The 21,023-nt window shown below is 48.3% G+C and overlaps 1 protein-coding gene across 3 annotated transcripts in view; it reads left to right on the forward strand.

The window, feature by feature from the left end:
• The window catches only part of FGD5 (FYVE, RhoGEF and PH domain containing 5), a 122,253-nt gene that overhangs the window by 34,669 nt on the left and 66,561 nt on the right, over positions 1-21,023 (forward strand). For all 3 annotated transcript variants that reach the window (XM_044252924.1, XM_044252925.1, XM_044252926.1), the window contains exon 3: positions 16,534-16,666. In XM_044252924.1, the coding sequence (XP_044108859.1) occupies positions 16,534-16,666 (133 nt within the window). The remainder of the gene's footprint in view (positions 1-16,533; positions 16,667-21,023) is intronic.

A 21,023-nucleotide genomic window follows, 5' to 3' on the forward strand; every position in this document is an offset into this window, starting at 1 on the left:
TTTAGTTACAGTATTTCTCATATCGTAATATACCTTAAAAAAAAAACCATTAGAAATACAAGTTCCCAGACTCTTCAACTAGACATTCTGATCCAGAGGGTCCAGGATGTGGCCCAGAAATTTGCATTTGTAACTAACTCCCCCAGGTACCCCTAGTTCATCCTTAGAGGAACACTCCCCTAACCATTCTGAAGGTAGGCATGGCTTCCTAACTAGGTGTGTGGGGAAATAACCACCCCCTGGATCAAGTCCACTGGTGGGGGGTGGCGGCGAGAGCCTTAGGACCTTGCAGACATTCTTGTATTTGTGTAGAGGAAGGAATGTGGAAGGTGTCCCTTTAGGGACAGCCAGCTTGGACAGGTAGATACAAAGCATCTTGCTTTTCGGTATCACAGGCTTGATTTAAAACCCTGGCTACAGGGTCCCAGGGTGACTCATTTGGTTAAGCGTCTGCCTTTGGCTCAGTTCATGATCCTAGGGTCCTGGGATCAAGTCTCACATCAGGCTCCTTGCTCAGTGGGGAGTCTGCTTCTCCCTCTGCCTGCTGCTCCCCCTGCTTGTGCCCTCCCCCACTTGTGCCTCCCACCTACAAATAAATAAATAAAATCTTAAAAACAAAAAACCAAAAACCCTGGCTTACATAGTTTAACAGCTATGTCGTTTGGGCTTAAGTTTTGTCATATCTCTGTGCCTCAGTTTTCTCATTGTAAAATGGGGCTAATAATTCCTGTCTCATAGGCTTCTTGGGCAATGCATACGACATTAGGCAATGCATATAAAGAGCTGGCATCATGTCATGCTTAAATTTAAAAAAAAATAATTAAAAAAAAAAAAACAGTTTCTCCTAAAATAGTCCACTCACATACCTGTCTTCATGACTTTGATCATGCTGTTTTTCCTTCCTGGAAAGTCTTTCCCTTATCTCTCCTCTTAACTAAATACTGCTTGTCTGGTCAGTTGCAGTAGCGTTTGACTAGTGTCTCATTACCTTCTAAGGTGCTCGGGGAAGTCACTACCCTAGGTTTCAGAGAGCTGTCTTCCTCATCTCCAGTTCTAACTTCTGTGCCTCCTGGAATTTGAGAGTTTTCAGAAATTCTGCTTTAGCTAACTCAGAAAATACCTAGAGCTTCTAGATTTTATTTGTTTTGTTGGCTGGTTGGTCTTGGTATTTTCCTTTTCTGTAACCCATGTCAACAAAATCCTCCTGGTGCCACCCCACCCCGGGTGATTTTCTTTGTCTGAGTCCTGAAGGGGGACAGTTCTCTTGCTGTAGTGCATGGACTGAAGTGAACTGCAGGGAAGGTTTCACCCAGCTGTACTCTGAAGTCATCCTCGACTTTCTGGCCTTATTAACTCATAACTTATTTTACTCTGGGAAGTTTGAATTAGAACTAATTAGGGTAGTCAGTTTGGGTTGGGAAAGGACTTTTGAGATGGTAACACCCTATCCCTCACTGGACCTTTCAATTCTCAACAAGCCAGAGTTTGAATACCTCTAGGGATGGGGTTCTCATCTCCTCATGCAAAGCTATGACATTGTTGTAGTTTTTTCTGTTAGTTTTTCTTCCTGGGAGGTTTGGGAAGTTTCCCTGAACCAGGAAGTCAGGGGGCAGGTAATGCAGGTAGGATTAATGTAGGTGGATGTGAGAGAATTTATCAAGATAGGGACCCAGACGTGGACCAGTGTTACACGGTGACTTTGTATCAGAAACAGCATAGTCTGGGTGGGCTCTGGAGCTGTGAGCACCCCAGCATGCCTTGTCTTGTAGACTTTACAGTTTGAGGACTGCCTTAATACACTTTATGTTCAGATCCTGCGGAACTGAGCAAAGTTCCCCTGTCCCCTCTGACTAGTGGCAGAATGGATCCCAGAATGCAGAGAGGGCTAAGATTGAAGTTGGGGGTCAAGTGGCCCAGTAGGTGGAGGGGAAGGCTGAAAGAAAGAGGAGTTAGGCTGCTTGGAGGCCAGATTTGGGGCTGGGTGAGAGATCAACCCAGCCAGCTTTGTGGTTTATTTCTGTAAAGTTGAGTTGCTCTTAAGAAACACTTACCTAGTTAATGATCCCTCCTTCCAGCTTGCTTTCCATTAAGACTTTTCTCCTGAATCACTAACTGTGAACAAACTCATTTAAATTGAACTTGGGTGCACAGTCTGATGTTCATGTGGAGGAAGATATTCCAACCAGGTTAGGGGCTCGTGGGTTCCTCCCTGGTGGGGCAGGGGTGGGGGAGCTGAAGGATAGGATTTGTGAGGATGGGGTTGAGGAAGAAGGTGCCACACTGTCCTCAAGAGTTCTGTTTTCCAGTTCATTGCCTCTTTTCCAGCCTTTCTTTCAGAAATGGAATTGGAAATGTTCACAGAATAGCCTACACGATGTGCAGTTTTCCAACCTTCCGTCGTTGTAGTCTCTGTCCTGGGCGTGTGGAAAGAAGGCTGTGCCAGCTGGCACTGCAGCCCAGCCCTCAGAACCCATATTTCAAAGCCAAAAGAAAAAAAAAAGAAAGAAAGAAAGAAAAAGAAAGCAGGCTTTGCCTCACAACTCCTAAATACTTCCAGACACCCAGCCATCGGCCCCAAAAAGTGCTCACACGGCACCCTGGGTCCTGACATGCCCCCACGCTGGGTCTGGAATCAGGAACCACCATTCAGCATCCTCTGAGGTCCATGCAGGGAACAAAGAAGTGTCATCCTACAAGGGAGAGTTCTAGGCATGGAATTGGATACCTAGGTCCTGGCCTTCCATTTCTATCCTCCTAATGTGGGACCCTGGGCAGGCTGCTTCACCTAGGCCTCACTTCCTCCTCTTTGTTTGAGGTGCTGGTACCTGCCTTTACGGGTTTGTGGGGAGACTCCCCTGAGGTGGAGTATGCAGGGGTGTATATAGGCGATAGAGTTCAGTGCAGATCTTAGTGCAGAGGTAAGGAAGTCCTGCATGGCCCACTCTTGGAGCCTTATATTGAAGGAACCACTCTCCTAATGGCAGCATACATGACTCTTTGGAGTCAGAGAAATCTGTTCCAGTCCTGATGCCAGCACCTCACAGCCTGTTTCGTAAGCCATGACATGGGCTGCTACCACCTGGCTCATGGACCAGTCTCCAGGAGTAAATGAGAGATTACAGGTAGATGCTTGCTCAGGGACCAGGGCTTGCTCAGGGGGCTCTCAGTGTAGCCATTCTATCGATACTGTACCAAGAAAGACTTTACGAGTTTATTGTTGAAGACTAGGTTTTGTGATGATTTGTTTGGAAATGCCAGCTTCGACCTTAAACACCTAACACATCGATTTGCTTTCCTGCCTGTTGTCTCATTTGATCCCCCAACAACCCATGAGGTCCAGAGCAGGGATTTTGATCACTGTTTAATAGCTGAAGACACCAAGGCACAGAGAAAGGAAGTGGTTTTGCTAAAGTTCACAGGGTGAATCACTGGCAAAACAGAGGTCTCCTGACGCCCCAAACAACCCTTCTAGCCCTGGACTATTTTGAGTTTGGAAATCCAACCCCCACATGCATCCCTGATGGACTGTGGCCTGGAGACCTGGGTCTGTCCTGGATGGAGTTTTCTGTGGACATTTAAAGGCTGCAATGATAACATAGAGCTTTGTTCCAGGCACTGACCTAGGTGCTTTCTACATATGTGAACTCACTAAATCCTCACAAAATAACTGAGATTGGTATTATTGTTTTCCCCATTTTACACATGAGGACAGTGAGGCACAGAAAACTTGCCCAAGTCATATAGCTGGTGAGTAGCAGAGAACAGGTTTTGGAAACCCAGGTAGGGCTGGCTCCAGAGTCAGCTCCTAACAAGCATTTTCACTGCCAGGACGCAACCTGTGGTAGGCAAGTGTAGATGGTGTTGGTGTAGAGAGATGAGTGAGACGTGACCATGCATTTTGCTGCAGACTGGCTGTGCAGCCCAGGCCAAACTTCTCCCCCTGCCCAAATCTTACTTTGCCCACCTTTGTCATGGCAGCATTGGATTAGCCAGCTCTAGCAAAGGGTGGCATTTCTCTGAGTCCCAGGGAAGGCCTGGGGTGTGGAGTGGCCCAGCCATTGTGTGGCAAGCCAGCCGGGTGTGGCTCCATCACTGCCAGGCCCTCCCAGGGGAGGAAGTGTCGGTATTTACAGGAAATGCAGGACAAGGCCTGAGAGGTGGGTGGAGGAGGGGCAGCCAGCCTCTGGGAGCCCAGAAGATGTGTCTGGGCGTTGGTGGGAGGGCTGAGGGCGGGTGCCCCTCTTCTCACCCCAAGGACGAGACTTCTTGTTGTTTTTGAAGGGAAAGGTCCCACTTCCCAGGCAGCCCCGCCCCTCCCCTGGCCTCTTCCCTCCAAAACTGCCACGCCCTGCCTGCCTCCAAAACGCCCAGGCTGTTGACCCCTTCCTCCTGGGGGAGGCTGCTAGGAGCAGTGGAAAGAGCATTAAGCTGGGTAACAGGAGATCTGCCTTTAGTCCTTCCTGCCCTGGACCTCAATTTCCCCACCTGTTATATGGACACTTGCTGCAGTCCTAACATGTGTATAGCAAGCTCACAGCCCAGCTGTGAGAAGCAGGGTGGTGAAAGAACAGGCCAGCCCCCTTCGGCCCTATAACCCAGGGAGTTCAGATTGGCTTCACTTATGCCACAGAAGTGTTCCTGAAGAAGTGTGTATAGACTGAAATTTTGTAAAAATATTCCCTGTATTGATTATATTAGGAGTACAGGCTATTTTTTTAAAGCCTGAATAAGAATTGGAAAGGGAACTAACATCCATTGAATCCGTGTAGGTGGCGGGCACTGTGTGGCTTTCACATACCTGATTTCACACTTTAAGAAACAAGGATTATATTTAGGGATAGAAGACCTGAATTTGATCTTGGAACTGCCACTTGCTAACTGCATCTCCCTGAGCCAATCTCCTGGTACCTTGGGGCCTCGGTCTTCTCATCAGTGAAATGAAACCAGTACATTGTGTCCCACAGGCTTGCCTGAGCCCAAGCCTCACCACCCCCCACCCAGGCCTCTGGCTAGCCGCCTCTGGTCTCCCAGCCTCCCCTCCTGCATGTCTCCCACTGCTGTTCACACGTGGCCAGGGCGAACTCTCCAGGGAGCAAAACTAGGCAGGTCCCCCCCCCCCACTAAAATCTTTCGCTGGCTCCTCATGACCCCTGGGACTCACAGCTCAGGTGCCTTAGCCCTGCATTTGAGAGCTCTGCTGCCTTGCCAGCCTTTTCTCCCAGCTCTCCTTACCAAGTAGTGGGTGATTCTGGTTCCCTGCACATAGGACCCAGCATTTCTCCCTTTGCTTAAACTTCCCTGGAATGTTCTTCCCTACCACTCTCTTTTCTTTGTCTTCTGCTCAACTTTCACACTCAGCTCAGGTCTCGCCCTGGGCTGGAGCCCTCCTGGGGCCCTCTCCTCACCACAAGTGCACAGGTTTAGGGGTCCTTTGTCTGAGTTGCTTCCTCATAGCCCTCACCACCTTGTATCCTATTGATCTGTCCTGTCTGCTTTCCCAACAGGCCGTTAGTGCCTGAGGGGCAGATAAGAAGGCTTTCTTTTACTTCTGTGTCCCCAGTGCCAGGCATGGGGCAGACCTTCAACAAATGTGGATTGTGTCGGTGAGTCAGTGCACGTACTGGGTGTTCCATCCTCTGTGCACTGGTGTGCCTGTACTGGGTAGGGCACTCTGATTTTGGAGTGCTCCAAATCCACACCTGTTTAGGGATGCCAGGAGCCTGGCTGGAGGTGCTCTCCCCATCCCCATGAGCCAACAAAAGCCAGCAGGTGTTCTATACAGAATTCAGTGCTCTTGGCTGGCAGGAAGGAGCTTACAGTCTGGGGAGGGAGAAAAAACATGTGAAAACCTAAGGCCATAGCCAAATGAGGGCTATCTGTGGGTACAGGGCCATGTCAAGGGGAGCAGGGCTTCTTCTGTAAGCAGGTATGGCCAGGCAGGGGCAGGCTGTGAAGCTCATGCACTCTGTGGGTTCTCTTTAAGAAAAAGAATGTATAGTAAAGAATATTTAATAATCTACAGAGCCTTGAAAGGGACCCATGCAGGTACGGAGCCTGAAGAATAAGCCTCATTAGCTTCCCAGTAGACCTGTGTCAGTGGTCAGGGAAGGCTTCCTGGAATAGGACTTGAGGTTGGACCTGGGTCTAGAGAGGAGAACCCATCAGCCACTGACCCTAGGCCTGACCACGAGGGAGTCAGGTCAGCAGACATTTCCCAGGCATCTGTTCTTAAAAGGCAGTCCCTGGCCTAGAGAAGCAAGGCAGATTTATAGGATCTTAAAGGCCTTTGGCTAAAGGTGGCATTTCTCTGCTTCTTCCCTATTTGGGGCAAAAGAGGCAGATATAGTTCAGCAAGGCCACAAGATGAGTCATGTGACAAGACATGACAAGACTCGTGTGTGTGTGTGTGTCTGGGTCCTGAGGTGTTTTCCTTGCCTGTGTCCTCTTCCCTGCTGGGTCTAAGCCTTAGTGTGTTTGTTTCTGTCTGGATTTGTGTGATTGATTCCTTCTGTGTCCCCCATCCAGATGTCCCACTCTGGCTACATGGGGCTCGGTGTTTATGTGTGTCAGGCCCTCGCCCTCTGCCCTCCTTGTGTTGTTGCGCTGCAGATACTCCTGTGCGTCCTGGCCCTTCTCAAACATTCTCATGCCTGTCTCCCCAGCACAAAGAGGGCAACAGTGAACCAGAAGAATTAACATGTCTAATGAGTGGGTCCAGCTGGGGCTCACTGGTGGCTCTGTCTGGGTTGGTGGAAGAAGAACAGAGTGGACCTTGGGGAAGTCACCCTCACAGAGCCTCAGTTTCTTCAGATGAGAAGTGCGTATGGTAACCGTGCCTGCTGAGCTAAGTGGCTGAGAGGATCCGCAGGGTAATGCATGAGGTGTGCCGGGCACACTGCTCAGTAACACTTAGCTGCCGCTACTGCAGTGTAGATGTGGGATAGGTGAGTAGTTGGAGGGACAGGCTCTGAACCAGATTCCCTGTGTTCAGATCCCCGCTTTGCACTTATGTCTGTGCTTGCTTCTCCATCTGTAAAATGGCATGGTAATAACTTACAGGATACAGTGGTGGGGAAGAATTTGCAGTCCCTGGCACATAGTGAGCACCAAATCACTGGCTCTCTTTCCGCTACTATCGCAGCTGCCCCTGGTATTATTGGCTAGCTCTGTCCTTGTGGAAGGGAGGGGTGGAAAGAGAGGATTGTTTTTCAGATCACCACACAAAGAAACCACAAATGACCCCTCTCCTAGCTCTTGGCAGCTTCAGATGTGGTCTGTGGTTATAGAATTATAGTGTTCTCCATGAATCTCCAGCCACCGCATCCTCTCCAGCTGCCTGAGGTGGCAGCAGTGGTTCCCCTCCCTTCTGCCTCTCCTGTGGTCTCATTTACTCTGAATCCCAGAGCAGAGATGGTAGGAGAACAACGTGTCCAAGTTTCCTCCTGCTCTGGACTGGGTGCTTTGGACGGACAGCTATGGAGCCCATCTTACAGATGAGGAAACTGAGGCAATCCCAGCCACCAGTATTTCAGCACCCACTGAACCTTTGGCTGAATGATAGCCACCCCACAGAGTGCTTCTCCCAACCCTTACCCACAGCCATTTTTGAAGTATATAAAATGATGGCCTGAGTAGTAAAACAAAGCCCGTTTATCTGTTAAGACTTGGCTAGCCACAGCATCCTCAGCGCTGGCAACACCTGCTGGTACCACTTCCACCAAAGGTGTGGTGCACCTGCCGGATAGGGAAGAATAAGGAGGCTGTCACCGACAGGCTGATGGCAAGTCAGGTAAATTAGCTGGGGTAGGACAAGTGGTTCAACACATGTTTGTTGTGCACTTACTATGTGCTATTCATGGAAGATGCAGAGTGCATCACAAGCAGGTGATTCTCCTCCCTAAAAGAACTGTGGCTGATGGGGGAGCTAATACAGGCACATAAATAACTATAGGCACACAATGTGAGCTGTGATGGGAGCCCCTTCCAGCAGGAGAGAAACAGAAGGCTTCCTGAAAGAACTAGTGTGTGTGTGTAGACTTTGCGGGGGAGGGGGTCAGAGGCAAGTGGAGGAGGGGGTGGGCAGGAAGAGGCTCAGAGATGGGAGGGCACAGAGGTGTCCATGGGCCAGTGGGTCAGCAGTTTGGCTGCATGTAAGGGCTGAGGAAGGCAGACATGTGCAGGAATCACCAGGACAAATTCCTCAGCTTTGTGGCGGACCCCTGTGGACATAAAGGCACAGAACATCACCGTGGGAATGGCCTTTCGAGGTCCTCTAACTCCCTTATTTTGAGGAAATATGGGGATGAGAAAGCTTATGTCCAGGAAGAGGAAAGGGTCCACCCAGTGTCACACACAAGCTGGTCATAGAGGTAGGACTAGAACCTGGGTCTGTATGACCTTGAGGGACTCCTCCTGATAAATTCAGCCCTGGTGGTTAGTTCAGATGATTGTAGCAGATAAAACTGTTGGGCACTGTGCTGAGAAATTTACCCGCCTCACTCACAGACATCATCTTCTAGACCCTGGGAGGGTAAGTACTATTACCATCTCCCTTTTACAAAGGAGAAAGCTGGGAAAGTTAAGCAACTGGCCTAGGATCATTGGGCTGACAAGTGGCAGAACTGCCACCTGCCCTCAAGAGGTGAAATGTGTCCTTTAACATTATCCTTTGCTGGGGTGCCGGAGATGGCTGCAATGCTAAGGGGTCAGTGGCAGAGCCAGGCCCCTGTGCCAGCAGTGGGGCTGCTGCGAAGGGCCAGAAATGCAGGACTCTTCCTGTGCTGTTTGCACCTCCCCAAGTTGAAGGAGGGTAGTGACTGCTTCCCAAAGCCGGAACCTGAGAGATGATCCCTCCCGTGAGTTTGGGGTTTGACTGATGATTTTTCTTTAGTATGTTACCTCTTTATATTAGTCTATCATTTTATGAGACTTCTGAAGATCTTCCAAAAGTATTAATATTCCCCCCCCACCGCCCTGGACCTCTGAACTTTCATGAATTCACTGAAAAGAAAGCCTTCATAGTTACAGTTGTATTTCCCTTTGGCTAGAAGAGAAAGATGTTTGTTTGGAGCAAAAGGAGGCTGAACTGGAATCAAGGAGAACAGAATTCCTTGAAAATCCCTATAAAACCACTTCAAACCCACTGGGAAGGCTTAAATTAAAAAGACAGACAATAATAGGTATTGATGAGGATGGTGAGAAATTGAAACCCTCAACATTGCCAGTGGGATTATCAAATGGCTCGGCCAAAAAACAGTCTGGCAGTTCCTCAAGATCTTAAACATAGAGTTACCATATGACCTCAACTCCTATATATAGACTCAAGAGAAATGAAAACATGTGTCCACGTAAAAAAAACTTTCACATGAGTGTTCATAGAAACACTCTTCAAACAGCCAAAAAGTGGAACCCTTCAAAATGTCTATCCACAGGTGAATGGAAAAACAAAATGCGGTACAGACTTATAGGGCAAAATTACTCAGCCATAAAATAGAATGAGGAGCTGATACATGCTATACCATGGATAAACCTTGAAAACATTGTGCAAAGTTAAAGCAGCCACACACAAAAGGATTATAGGATTCCATTTCTATGAATGTCCCGAATAAGGCAAATCCATTGAGACACATAGTTAATTAGTGGTTGCCTAGAGCTGGGGACCAGTCCTAGTGATTGACTCCTGAATGGTATGGGGTTTCTTTGGGGGTCGATGAAAATGTTCTAAAATTAAGTAGTGATGATGGTTGCACAATTCTGTGGATACACTAAAAAGCACAGAATTATACACTTTAAAAGGACAAAATTTTAGGATATGTGAATTATATCTCAATAGAGCTATTGTTACAAGAAAACAAATTCTTACAAAACCACTGATGCTGTATTTCAAGAAGAGGGGTGGAGATGTCATAGGATGGAGAGCAAGGATGTACTTCTGTTTTTACTTAGCAAAAAATGGAAATTAAATTTTTAAAAAAGCCTCTCCTTCAATCATGTTTCTGGGAACCATTACAAGCGCTATCCCTTGGCTGACCCTGGGTGCAGGATGCATTCCCTCCAAGAGGGAACAAAGCAGAGATTCACTCCAGTGGTGTGGAGACAGACAGGCAGCTGCTTTTAGGCTGCGGGAAGCATGCTATCTGGTTTCAGGACATGGTTTCACATGCCTGGGGGTCTTGTTCTCCACCTGCATTTTACAGGTGTGGAAACTGAGGCCCACCTTGACAGTCCTGTAGCCTGCATAGTGCATTGGTTTAGTGGTGAATCCGGGACTGCCGGGTCTCTGACCCGCATCTTAAGCAATTTCCACTGTATTAGATGGAAGGTTCCCAGTTACAGTGCAGATGATGGCTGTATCTGTGAAAGTCTTAATGTCCCTTTGAGCAAGGGGAACATGGGAGGGGTCAATTCTGAGTGACAAGGAAGTCTCAGAGCAGAAAGTGCAACCTGGGGAAGGTCTGGAGGGATCAAGTGAACTGGGAAGGTGCCTGGGGGTGAGGGAGTGGGGGGACGTAGGCAGGAGGCAGGACTGAATGTCTGAGGGCTTGGAAATCCCTGCTTGTGCAGCCAGCCCTTCCCTCTGTCCACTTCTAAGCTCTTCCAGCTGTTCTGCTAATTAGGGTAGTCATCTTGTCTCCATCTCCAACTTTCCAGCTCCCAGAGAGCAGTCCTGAAGCCCCCTGCCCCTCCTCGCTGAGCTGGCAAACTTCAGAAAGGTCTCAGCCTATGTCAGAGGAGCCAAAGGATGTTACATCTGCAATCTGGCCTCCTTCGCCCATATCATTGTACCAGCAAGGATGGAGTCTGGGGCCACAGTGCCCGCCGACAGATTCTCGGTGAGGCAAGCGTTCCTTTTTTATGAGTTGTTAAGCCATTTTGGCTGTGCTTAGAGTTATGGCTCCCAGTGAGTGTCACTAGGACGGGATTTAATGGGCAGAGCTGGACAGCCCTGGGCCGGGTTACAAACTATTCGTCCCCCCACGTGGATGCACATGTCCTTTTACGACTCTAGGCTGCTGGAGAGGACTGTGCTCATTTGGAGGGTCATTTAAGGTAATGAGCTCTGGGCAGCTCTAATTTATGTTCCTTTTAAAACACAGATCAACTCAGAGGGAGGATACAGCTCTGTGGAGACTAGTCTAGGGGTTTAGAACTTGGCCCTTTTGTGGGCTGGCCAGAAAGGACCTACTGCGTGCCAGCCAGTGACCACTTTCCCCATTATGTTCTCATTTAATCCCTCAGGGACTCTACATAGTCATCCCCACTTTACAGATGGGAAACAGAGAAATTGGGTGACTTGCCTAAAGTCACACAGTGAATCTCCTCTGACCTGATGCCAGATTTCCAGGCCACTTGGTCTCTAAACTTACAGTCCTAACTGCCTAAGCCTTTTGCTGATTTTTCCTGGCATGTGTCATTGCCCTTGATTTACAGATTTAAAAACAAACACACAAAAAAATGAAGACATGGGAAGGTTAAGTAACTTGCTTGAAGGGTTAGAGTTGGGATTCAAACCAATTCAGCCTGACTTCTGAGCCCACCCTCTTAACCAGTACTTTGCACGGTACTTTCTTGGAGACAAGATGACTACCCTACTACACTGTACTTTCTACGAATCAGAGAGAGTACTTTAGTCATCTTTAACTTCTCCATGTTTGAGCTCCTTGAAGTACATGCTAATCCTTGTTTGTTGAATAAGTACGTGACGGATAGAAAGGTGGGAGGGTGGGCAGGTGGATGGATGACTGAGTGGATAGGTGGTTGGAGAGATGAAGGGGTGGGTGGATGAAAGAATATGTAGATGGGTAAGTGGGTGGGTTAGAAGGCTTTTCCATATGTAATATATTGTTATGATCAAATAAGCTATCTGGAGACGGCATCTGAGTTGTGATTCCAATGGGCATTATCCATAATTTGTAGGCCATGGCCTACCAGCATCTGTAGTGCAGAATCTAAAACACAAAAGATTCCTAGTAGGCATTTTTTTTTTTTTGAATGACTGAGAAACAAAACACAGGAACCATGGCTAAAAATACAGAGCACCAAAAAAAAAAAATACAGAGCACTGAAGCCTTTGCAAAGGACCCATCTGGGAGATTCATGTTGACAGACTGGTGAGATAGATGGGATATGTCACGGTTCTGGGTCTGACTCCCCAAGGGAAGAAGTGGTTACACAGGACACAAGTTCTACTAGAGCCTGTTGGAGCATGAAGTTGTCAAAAACATTTATCAGAGTTGTTTTCTTCCCTGTCTTTGAAGATCAGCCTGGTAGCAAATATGAAGGCTTGGTAGGAGCAGCTATGTTGACACTTGTGGTCTTAGAATATTTTCTTTGCTTATTAAATGAATGACTTCTATCCAAAATCAGGTCTGTCGCTACAACTTCCATTGAATCTGCAAAGGCGTTGGATTATGCTTGCTCTTTTATACTGTGAAAGCATATTTTTAATGGCAGTTTTTCTCCATTTGTTGTGTTCACAATCCCTAAATAGGACACTGAAATAAATGCATCAGAAATATAATCATAACACCTAAACCTTTGTCTTCTGACTTCCATTCTACATCTTTCTTGAAAACTGAAGTCAGAGGAGGAAGTAGAATGAAAGATCATGAGCCATTTCCTGTCTATGGCTGAGCTTGGTTGAGGATGGATGGTCGGTGGTTCAGAGTTAACCGTGTTTGTGTCTGTGAGGTCTGTCGGTCTCTAACATAATGTTAGTCAAACTGTTATAGATTAATAATTATGTGAAGTCACACACTGTGACTTCATGGGTGTTATCACTTGGGATGAGGTCATAGTGTTAGCACATGTTAAAAATGGGTTGACTTAAAGACAATAGTAAGTAAATAGTAGAACAGCTATATGTAGCTAGAGCTGAGCTGAGAGCTCCCAGTTAGTGAGTTATGCGTTAGGCATGGCTCTAAGTGTTTCACATTATGTAACTCTTTGAATCCTCCCAACACCTCAGTAAATTAGGCACCCCTGAGGCTTGGTGAAGTTAAACATGGCCGGTCCTGGGCTGAGACAGAATTTGAATGCAGGCAGTCTGACTCGAGAATGTGAGCTCTAATCTCTGCACATTACCACCTCTCAAACAGAAAATAAAATAATAGCATAGACAATAAAAACCAAGCCACCTTTTGCCTGGCAAACTGAGACACAGTTCCACACATTGGTCTTAGAGACCAAGGAATGTCTGGGTGGCACAGTTGGCCTCTGTTTTCACATATCCAAAATGGGATCAAGCATAGGAAGAGGCATCCTCGGAGGCAATGTGTGTTGACCCAGATTTGCCACATGACCTTGAGCCAGCCCTTCCCCCTCTCTAAGGGTTTGGCTTCCATGACTCTCTCCCCAGTGTCACCCATGGCTCTGTTTTGTGGAATCCAATCCTCTGCTTGGCCTGAGGTAGTGTCCAATGCTGGGGAGACTTCATGGCAGCATCAAGTCCAAGGACACCCACTGTTTTACATCCCAAGTTGAGCAGAGCCTATGGCAGCCCGAGGTGTTGGGGCTGAATCCCAATGGCACCAGAATGTCCCCCAAACAATTTAAGCGAGAGGGTGACCCAATCAGGTTGGGTTTTGAGGAGGTTCTCTCTGGCTGCTGGGTGGGAAAAGATTGGAGGCCAGCCGGGGGGAATGGGAGAGACCAGGAAAGCAATGGTCACAGATGTCCAGGCAAGAGATGGCTTGGGCCGCAGAGCTATGACAGAGATACCAGTGGAGTCAGAGAAGACTTAAAGGTAAATTGGGAAGAGGTATTGTGTTCGAGTAGTGGCTGAGATTGCACATTACCACTTCTCAAACAGAAAATAAAATAATAGCACAGACAATAAAAACAAAACCACCTTTTGCTGGCAACCTGAGACCCAGCTCCACACATTGGGAGAGGTGATAATACTGAGATTTCCAGCTTGCTGTCTGGGATGATGCTGATACCTTCACCTGTGGGATGCTTGGCTGGGAATCCTATGCTCCTTCACAGGGCATTTTAGAAAGGCCTGGCATCTATCTTCTTTCCCTTGATATAGAGGGAGAACCATCCAAGGGCACAGTTAACTGCTACATCCCTCACCGCTACTGGCTATCCTCCACAGAGCATAATGGGCTCCTGCTGGGGTCTAATGTGGCCATCCCTCTTGCAGGGGAGAAGGGCTCCACTCACTGTCTGAGGACACACACAGTGCAAATTGATGGAGGAAGCTCTACAGGGAAGGGAACTAGGGCTCCTCCCTAGACTGGTCCATGCAGTCACTTTCCTGAAGGAGGTTCTGAGCTCTCTAAAGCAAGTGTGGTGTTCCTCTGACCTCCAGTGACCCCTGGGGGTGTAGTGAAGGAGCAGTGAAGGAGATATAGAGTGGTCCTAGGAGGGGAGGTGCTTACATGCCTTTTTACACAATGGTATAGGGCTTACTGCAAAATCTACTGTTTGCTTTCCTAGTTTGAAAGAAAAGGACAACAAAGTCAGTTCTGAAAAAGAAGAAAGAGGTCTGGTCAGAAGAGTAGCCAGTTAGATGGTAGAGTGAATTACGGCTCACCCCGGGTCAGCACTTAGTTTGTGTATCTGCACACAAGAGCAGAATTATAGTTGCTACCACACACACATTTTGTCCACAGAAGCCCAGGCAAAAATAGGCCACCTTGTCCCTGATCGGCCTGACCTCATGGCCCCAATGTGGACCAGGGGATGCCTGTCCTGCTCTTGACTCAGCTCCTTGCTTCTTGGGTTCCAGGTCTTCTGGAGATAGGTATCCTTGGTTCTGGCTGCTGCAGTAGTTGAAAAAGAGCTCCAAGGTGGCCCCTAGTGCCACTGTAGGCTAAGGCTCAGTTTTTCTGGTCCTGATGTCTCCTACCCTGGCCATGCTTCTCCCTGCCTATCCCAGGGCCGAAGGTAAGAACAGTGTCCTTGCCTGCATGAGGCCTGGGCTGGCATTGGCCCAGCCATTTCAGCAAGTGAATGCTCCCTCCTCTCCTTCAGTCTGTCCATCCGTCTGTCCATCCATCCATCCATCCACCCACCCATTATTCTAGCGCCACATTGTGGCATTCCCAGAGGGCAGGAATAAGTATTTGATTAGAATTTAATAAGACCAGGAATGTCTGGGTGGCACAGTTGGTTGAATATCTGACTCTTGGTTTCAGCTCAGGTCATGATCTCAGGGTCCTGAGATTGAGCCCCACATCAGGCTCCATGCTGAGCATGGAGTCTGCTTGAGATTCTCCCTCTCCCTCTGTTCCTCCTGCTCCTGCTTGCTCTCTCTCTCAAATAAATAAATAGATCTTTAAAATAGGAAGACTTTAATAAGACCAAATTTTGTGAGAAGTTGTCTGGAACCACATTGCCCATGGCAGGAGAGAGCTACTGCAGGTTTCCAAATAGGAGGAGGAAATGGCTTGATCCCTGTTGTAGACAACCACTCTGCTTGGTGGAGAGAGAGGCCCAGAGTAGCGAGCAGAGCAAGGAGGTGGTTGTAATGGGGTTAGAGCCTTTTCTGTGGGGATAGTTGTGAATTCAGAGAAAAGGAGGATTCTTCTGCTCCAGGTTGGTGTGTTTTATGCTGCTTCTCCTGGAAGTTTGCTCATGCTATCACAGAGTTCCTGCTCCTGCTCACAGCCTCAGAGCAGCCTTCCCTGACCTGTTCAAACAGTTCCCCCTTTTTATTCCCTATGAAAGCACTTTTTTCTTCTCCCTCACTTATCATTATTTATGGTCATATATTCATGGTTCCTTTTTTGAAACAAGGACCATATCTGCTTTATTTGCCACTGTGTTACCCTCTGCCTAGCTCTGTGCCTGGCATAAAGCAGGCAATCAATAAACATTTATTGATTGAATGAATGAATAAATAAATAAATAAATAAATAAATAAAAATACAGGCAATGCCTATGTCATAGTCATAGTCATAGTCATATGAGTTTGTTATCTCACCTGTGCAAGCATTGATCATCACAGCACCAGCAAGAAAATAAAATAGAAATCATTATCCACCTGGGTGGAAACTGATACTCTGAGTGGTGTCTTGTCCATGATCTAGCTGATGACAAGGCAGGGACCAAGGTCCAGAATGCACATTCTGAACCGTCCTGCATCACTGCGTCCCTCATTCAGGCCCAGAGGAACATGGCCACCTTGGGAACAGATCCTGCTGTCTGCCAGTCCAGACTGTCGGACCAATCAGACTGAACATCTCTTGTCCTCACAGTAATTATTTGTACCCTCCAGCATCACAGCCTGACTCATATCTAACAGAGAGACAAGTCTGTCTTAGCATGTATAAGGGCACTTAGGCAGCAAAGAGCATGGCATGTTCAGGGAACTACCGGGAGGCCAAGATGGCTGGAGTGGGAGCACACAGGGACTTTTGAGCTTGTGTCTTATCTAGTTCTAGGTCCCCATGTAAGGCAGGCATGGAGCTTTGCACACAGAATGCTCATTAATGGCTTATGACATTAATAGGGCTCCTGGTATATTCACTTTGCCTTTGCTGGACAGGAAGCTCTAACCCTCTCTTTCCTCTGCTCTGACCCCAGCGCCTACACAGAACCCTATAAGGTCTGTCCCATCTCGGTGGCTGCCCCCAAAGAGGACCTGTCATCAGATGAAGAGCAGGGAAGCTCGGAGGAGGAGGACAGTGCTCCAAGAGACCCCAGCCTCACTCACAAGGTAGGATGCCCCACCCTGGGCAAGGGGTCAGTGGGTTGTGGGAAGTCAGAGATGTAAAGGCTGAGAAAAGACTGTGAAGGATCCACTGTACTGGACCCCTTCTTAGTGAGGAGGGAGCTGTTTGCAAGTAGCTGGCCCCAAGTTGGATACAGAGGCTGAGTCACTGCACAGTTGGGACTGCAGCGTTTAGACACATGAGGAGACACAGTGTCCTGCATTGATGATGCCAGGGTGACTGCTCCTGGTGACTTCTTGGGTCTGAGGCAGTTTGGGTCTTCCCAGAACCCTTGTGGCTGAACTGAAGTAGAGCTGTGTGATTTGAATCGAGACAGACCTGGATTCTAAAGACCTTAGGCCTGTGGGCCTCAGTTTCCTCATCTGTAAAGTGGGAATCATGAGGATAAGTTAAGGGAAGTATGCGAGCTTCATTAACTGAAGACAGTTTTGGAATGAGAGTTGGTTTCCCATACCCTGCAGCAGTACTTAGATGGGGTATGCCTGAGAGGAGAACTGTCACTTGTTTGGAGGCAGAGAGTGGATCCCTGTCTGATGTAGGGACCAAGTGGTGGCCCAGACCTCTCAGTGGGCATCGGGACTTGGTGGTGATCACATGTGCTCGCTCAGGTGCAAGGGAGCCTGTGTTCACCTCCACTCACTGGCTGATTGTAGTCCTTCCACACACTGCTTCTTGGAGCTTGGGTATGTCTCGAAACAGAGAAGTGAAGAACTCATCCAGAATCACTCGGCTGTTTATTCCACGTCAACCAGCAAACACCATGAGGGGCTAGGGGCCACGAATTTAGGCCAAGAGGGACACCCCCACTGCAGGAAGACAGGCTAGGAAGGTTGAGACTAGCTTGACATTTCTCCCACCCCATCTCCTGGGCTTGTCTACAGAGGAGTAGCTGGGGAGGCCAAGGAGCATCACCTCCTTCCGACTAGCCTCCTTCAGGCACCTCATCTGCTGTCTGTCTCCCACTCTTTGTCATCCTGTCCTTCCACAGCTGGGGTGGGCCTATTCTGTTGATTAATGGCTACTCCTGTGGAAGCATTCAGCAGAAATGCCTGGCCCTTACCAAGCTTTATATAGGTGGTCATGTCTTTCATTTTGTTTTCATATCCTTGATTTCAGTTCATTTATCTCTCTGCTCAGGGCCTTCATAAATTTGCCTCCCCAGGGCTGTGGGAATGCCGGGGAGGGGGGCCATTTTCCCACCTGGCTCCTCTTCAGTCCTTCCCCGGTGGCTCCTGACCCTTCCTCTCCCTCTTGGAATAAAGTGTGTTGTCTTCCACAATCCATGCCCCTTTACTCCTTCCAACAAGTACAAGGTCAGTACCACCACCCCTGTGGTGTAGTGGAGGACACAGAAATTAAGTGACTTGCTCAAGGCCAGTCTGCTAGTGATTGAAGGGGTTGGACTCAAAATGAGGTCTGGCTGGCTCCAAGCCCTGTGTTTGTTTGTTTTCCCCCTATAGCCCTGGAAGCCTTCTCTTACCTCTCCACTTCTTCCTCTCTTCCCAGAAAGAACTGTTGCCTCCTTGAGGGCAGGAAGAGGAGCTTTGAGTTAGTGGTGCCAGTTAGAGTTAGAAATGGTTGTGGCTTTTCTGGGCATATTCTGTGGTCGTGGAGCATGGGAGCAGATAGTTGTTATTTGGGATTTGGTCCCCACTCTGAAGCTGGGGGTTGGATCTGGGTACCAGGCCAAGAAGAGTTGAAGTGCTGACAGAGCAGTGGGGCATCCCCTGTGCAACTTTCTGTACCTCAGGTCCCCCCACCTAGTGATGGTTTCCCACCATAGCACCGGGTTCTCTGTCAAACTTTCCTCTGGGACCACTGTGTCTCCTCTTCCAGCTGTGTTACTGCAGGCCAGTCATTCCCCATTACAGGACCTCAGCTTCCCCATCTGTAAAATGAGAACATTAATAGTAACTGGGCTATGGGAGGGTTGAAGGAGAGCACAAATGTAAAAGTGCTAGCCACGTAGTAGGGGCGTAAAAACTATCTGGGAAGCAGAGGGGGAGACAGAGAAGAGAGGGTCCTCTTTGCTCAGGACCACTATAAAGGGTCCTCTTTGCTCAGGACCACCCTGGACATGGGTGTTCATCTGGGTCAGCTCCCCAGCCTTGTGGCCTCCAGACCACTGCATGGACACCCCAGGAGCTTGCAAGAGGTGGGGTAGCATAGGGAACAAGGGGTTCATACTCAACTTTGACACTTGCTAGCTGAGTCACTAGCAAATGGGCAATTTCTTAACCATTCTGTTCCTCTATGTCCACTTCTGTAAAACTGGAAAAACAATAATGGTGCCTACTTCACAGTAGTCTTGAGAGTAAATCTGAGGAGACGAGTGTCTGGTGCACAGTAAAAGAACACATGGAGGTCAGAGTGGGTGGGACCATGGGTAGGACAGGGAAGCAACCTACGCAAGGTCCATTTGAGCTCAGTGACAATGGCAGGGTGGCAGAACTGAAGCAGCTCCTGCCTGGGACAGGGACCTTTCCTGTGTCCTGGAGCCAGAGCCATGTAGAACCAATGGCCAGCCAAAGGCAGGGCCCACCCTCATCCTGTCACTCTGAGAGCGCAGAGAGAGAAGCGTGCGTCTCGACAGCAGGTAGGTTCATCCTCAGGAGCCCAGCCTTCTCACCTACCAACTGTGCTGAGCATCGCTCCCCTTCTGCCCTCGAGGCTTTCATAATGCACCACAGTGGCAATCGCCTTTAAAATCAGATTTTCATTGCATGAGGTGTGCTCTACTGGATTCTCCTCATAAAGTATGAAGTCATTACAAGTAGGTCAGATGCCCTGGGGTATTCATTCCTAGTCCCTGAGTCCCCGTGGAGGTAGCTGTGGTGTACAGTTTGGTGTGTATCTTTCCAGAACCTTTTCCCTGTATTCACCTATGTGTATCATTCATTATAATTGGTAAATAGGTGATATTGCTTGTGGAGTTGTTTTCATATATTAAATCATATCAAACTGTAAGAAACCTGGCATAACTTGGTTGCGTTCACTCATTGGTATCTTATAGAGACTTTTGCACATTGGTACCTAGCATCCTAAATTTTTTTCTTACTGCTGAATGGTATTTTAATTTATGGATATGCTGTCCTTTGTTTTGCTCTCCCCCTGCTGAAGGACCTTTACAGTGTTTCTAATTTTTATGCTCCCAACAGTATTGCAGTGCACTTGTTCCCACACCTCCTTATGCACTAGCTTTTTTCCAGGGTAGATCTCAGAAGGGGATTGGTGGATCAGAGAGGTGCATTTTCAGTCTGTGTACCTGCCACCACAGTGACCCACCCCAAGAGGTCATGACTGTGCACCTCGCCCCCCAGCAGCCATCAGTGTGGGAGGGTTTGCCAACTGTTTGGATGTGTGCAGCTGTGAAGGGAGATTTCTGGAGGGAGCTCTCTTTCCTGGCTCCTCCTTGCTGTAGAAGTTTTGGTGGTCTGGTAGCATTTACTCCTCATTCTTCCATCTTCCACCATCTCTGAAACTTCTCCTTCCCCAAAAGGCAAAGACCTCTCCCCTCTGTTTCTCCGTCACATTGAGGGGGCAAGAGGATCCGGATTTCCCATCTCCAGCCACCTCCAAGGAGCAGACCTAGGGAAAGTGTGACTGATACTGGAATTGCTTTCCCGGGGCCTCAGGAAGCATGTTTGGGGTGAGCCCCACACTTCTAGAGTTGGACGTAAAAACAACTGTAAGGTGGTGGGCTCCACTCTTCCAGATCTTTTGAGGTGGCCACATTAGAAGGAGAGAGACTTGGAAGAGGACAGGAAGCTGAGCCCAGCTGTCCATCCGCCTGCCTGTCTGACTTCTCCCTCTCTTCCACTCAGAGATATTCGGGGGTGTGGGTTGAAGGAAAGAGGGGGCAAAAAAAAGAAAAATAAAGAAGGACATAAAAATAGATCCAGCTGTGGGGCACCTGGGTGGCTAAGTGGTAAAGCCTTTGCCTTCGGCTCAGGTCATGATCCCAGGATCCTGGGATTGAGCCCTGAATCACACTCTCTCTCTGCTCAGAAGAGAGCCTGCTTCCCTTCCTCTCTCTCTGCCTGCCTCTCTGCCTACTTGTGATCTCTATCTGTCAAATAAATAAATAAAATCTTTTTTAAAAAAATAGATCCAGCTGTGAAAGGAGACAAAGGCTGCCTGGCATGTCACTCTTGCCTGAGAGCAAGCCCAGTTTTCAGACTAACTGAGACCTTTCAAGCTAAATACCAGCTCTCTGGAGACCAATCCAGGAGTTGGTGGCCTCTCCAAGCCACCTTCTCCCTCCACCTCCTCCTCTCTTTGTCTGAATCCTGGTGTCACCACGTTTCCCTGACAGGTCCACCCTCGAGCCTGGGCAGAAGT

This window comes from Neovison vison, chromosome 6 (assembly GCF_020171115.1).
Source record: "Neovison vison isolate M4711 chromosome 6, ASM_NN_V1, whole genome shotgun sequence".
In the NCBI taxonomy this organism is placed as follows: Eukaryota; Metazoa; Chordata; class Mammalia; order Carnivora; family Mustelidae; genus Neogale; species Neogale vison.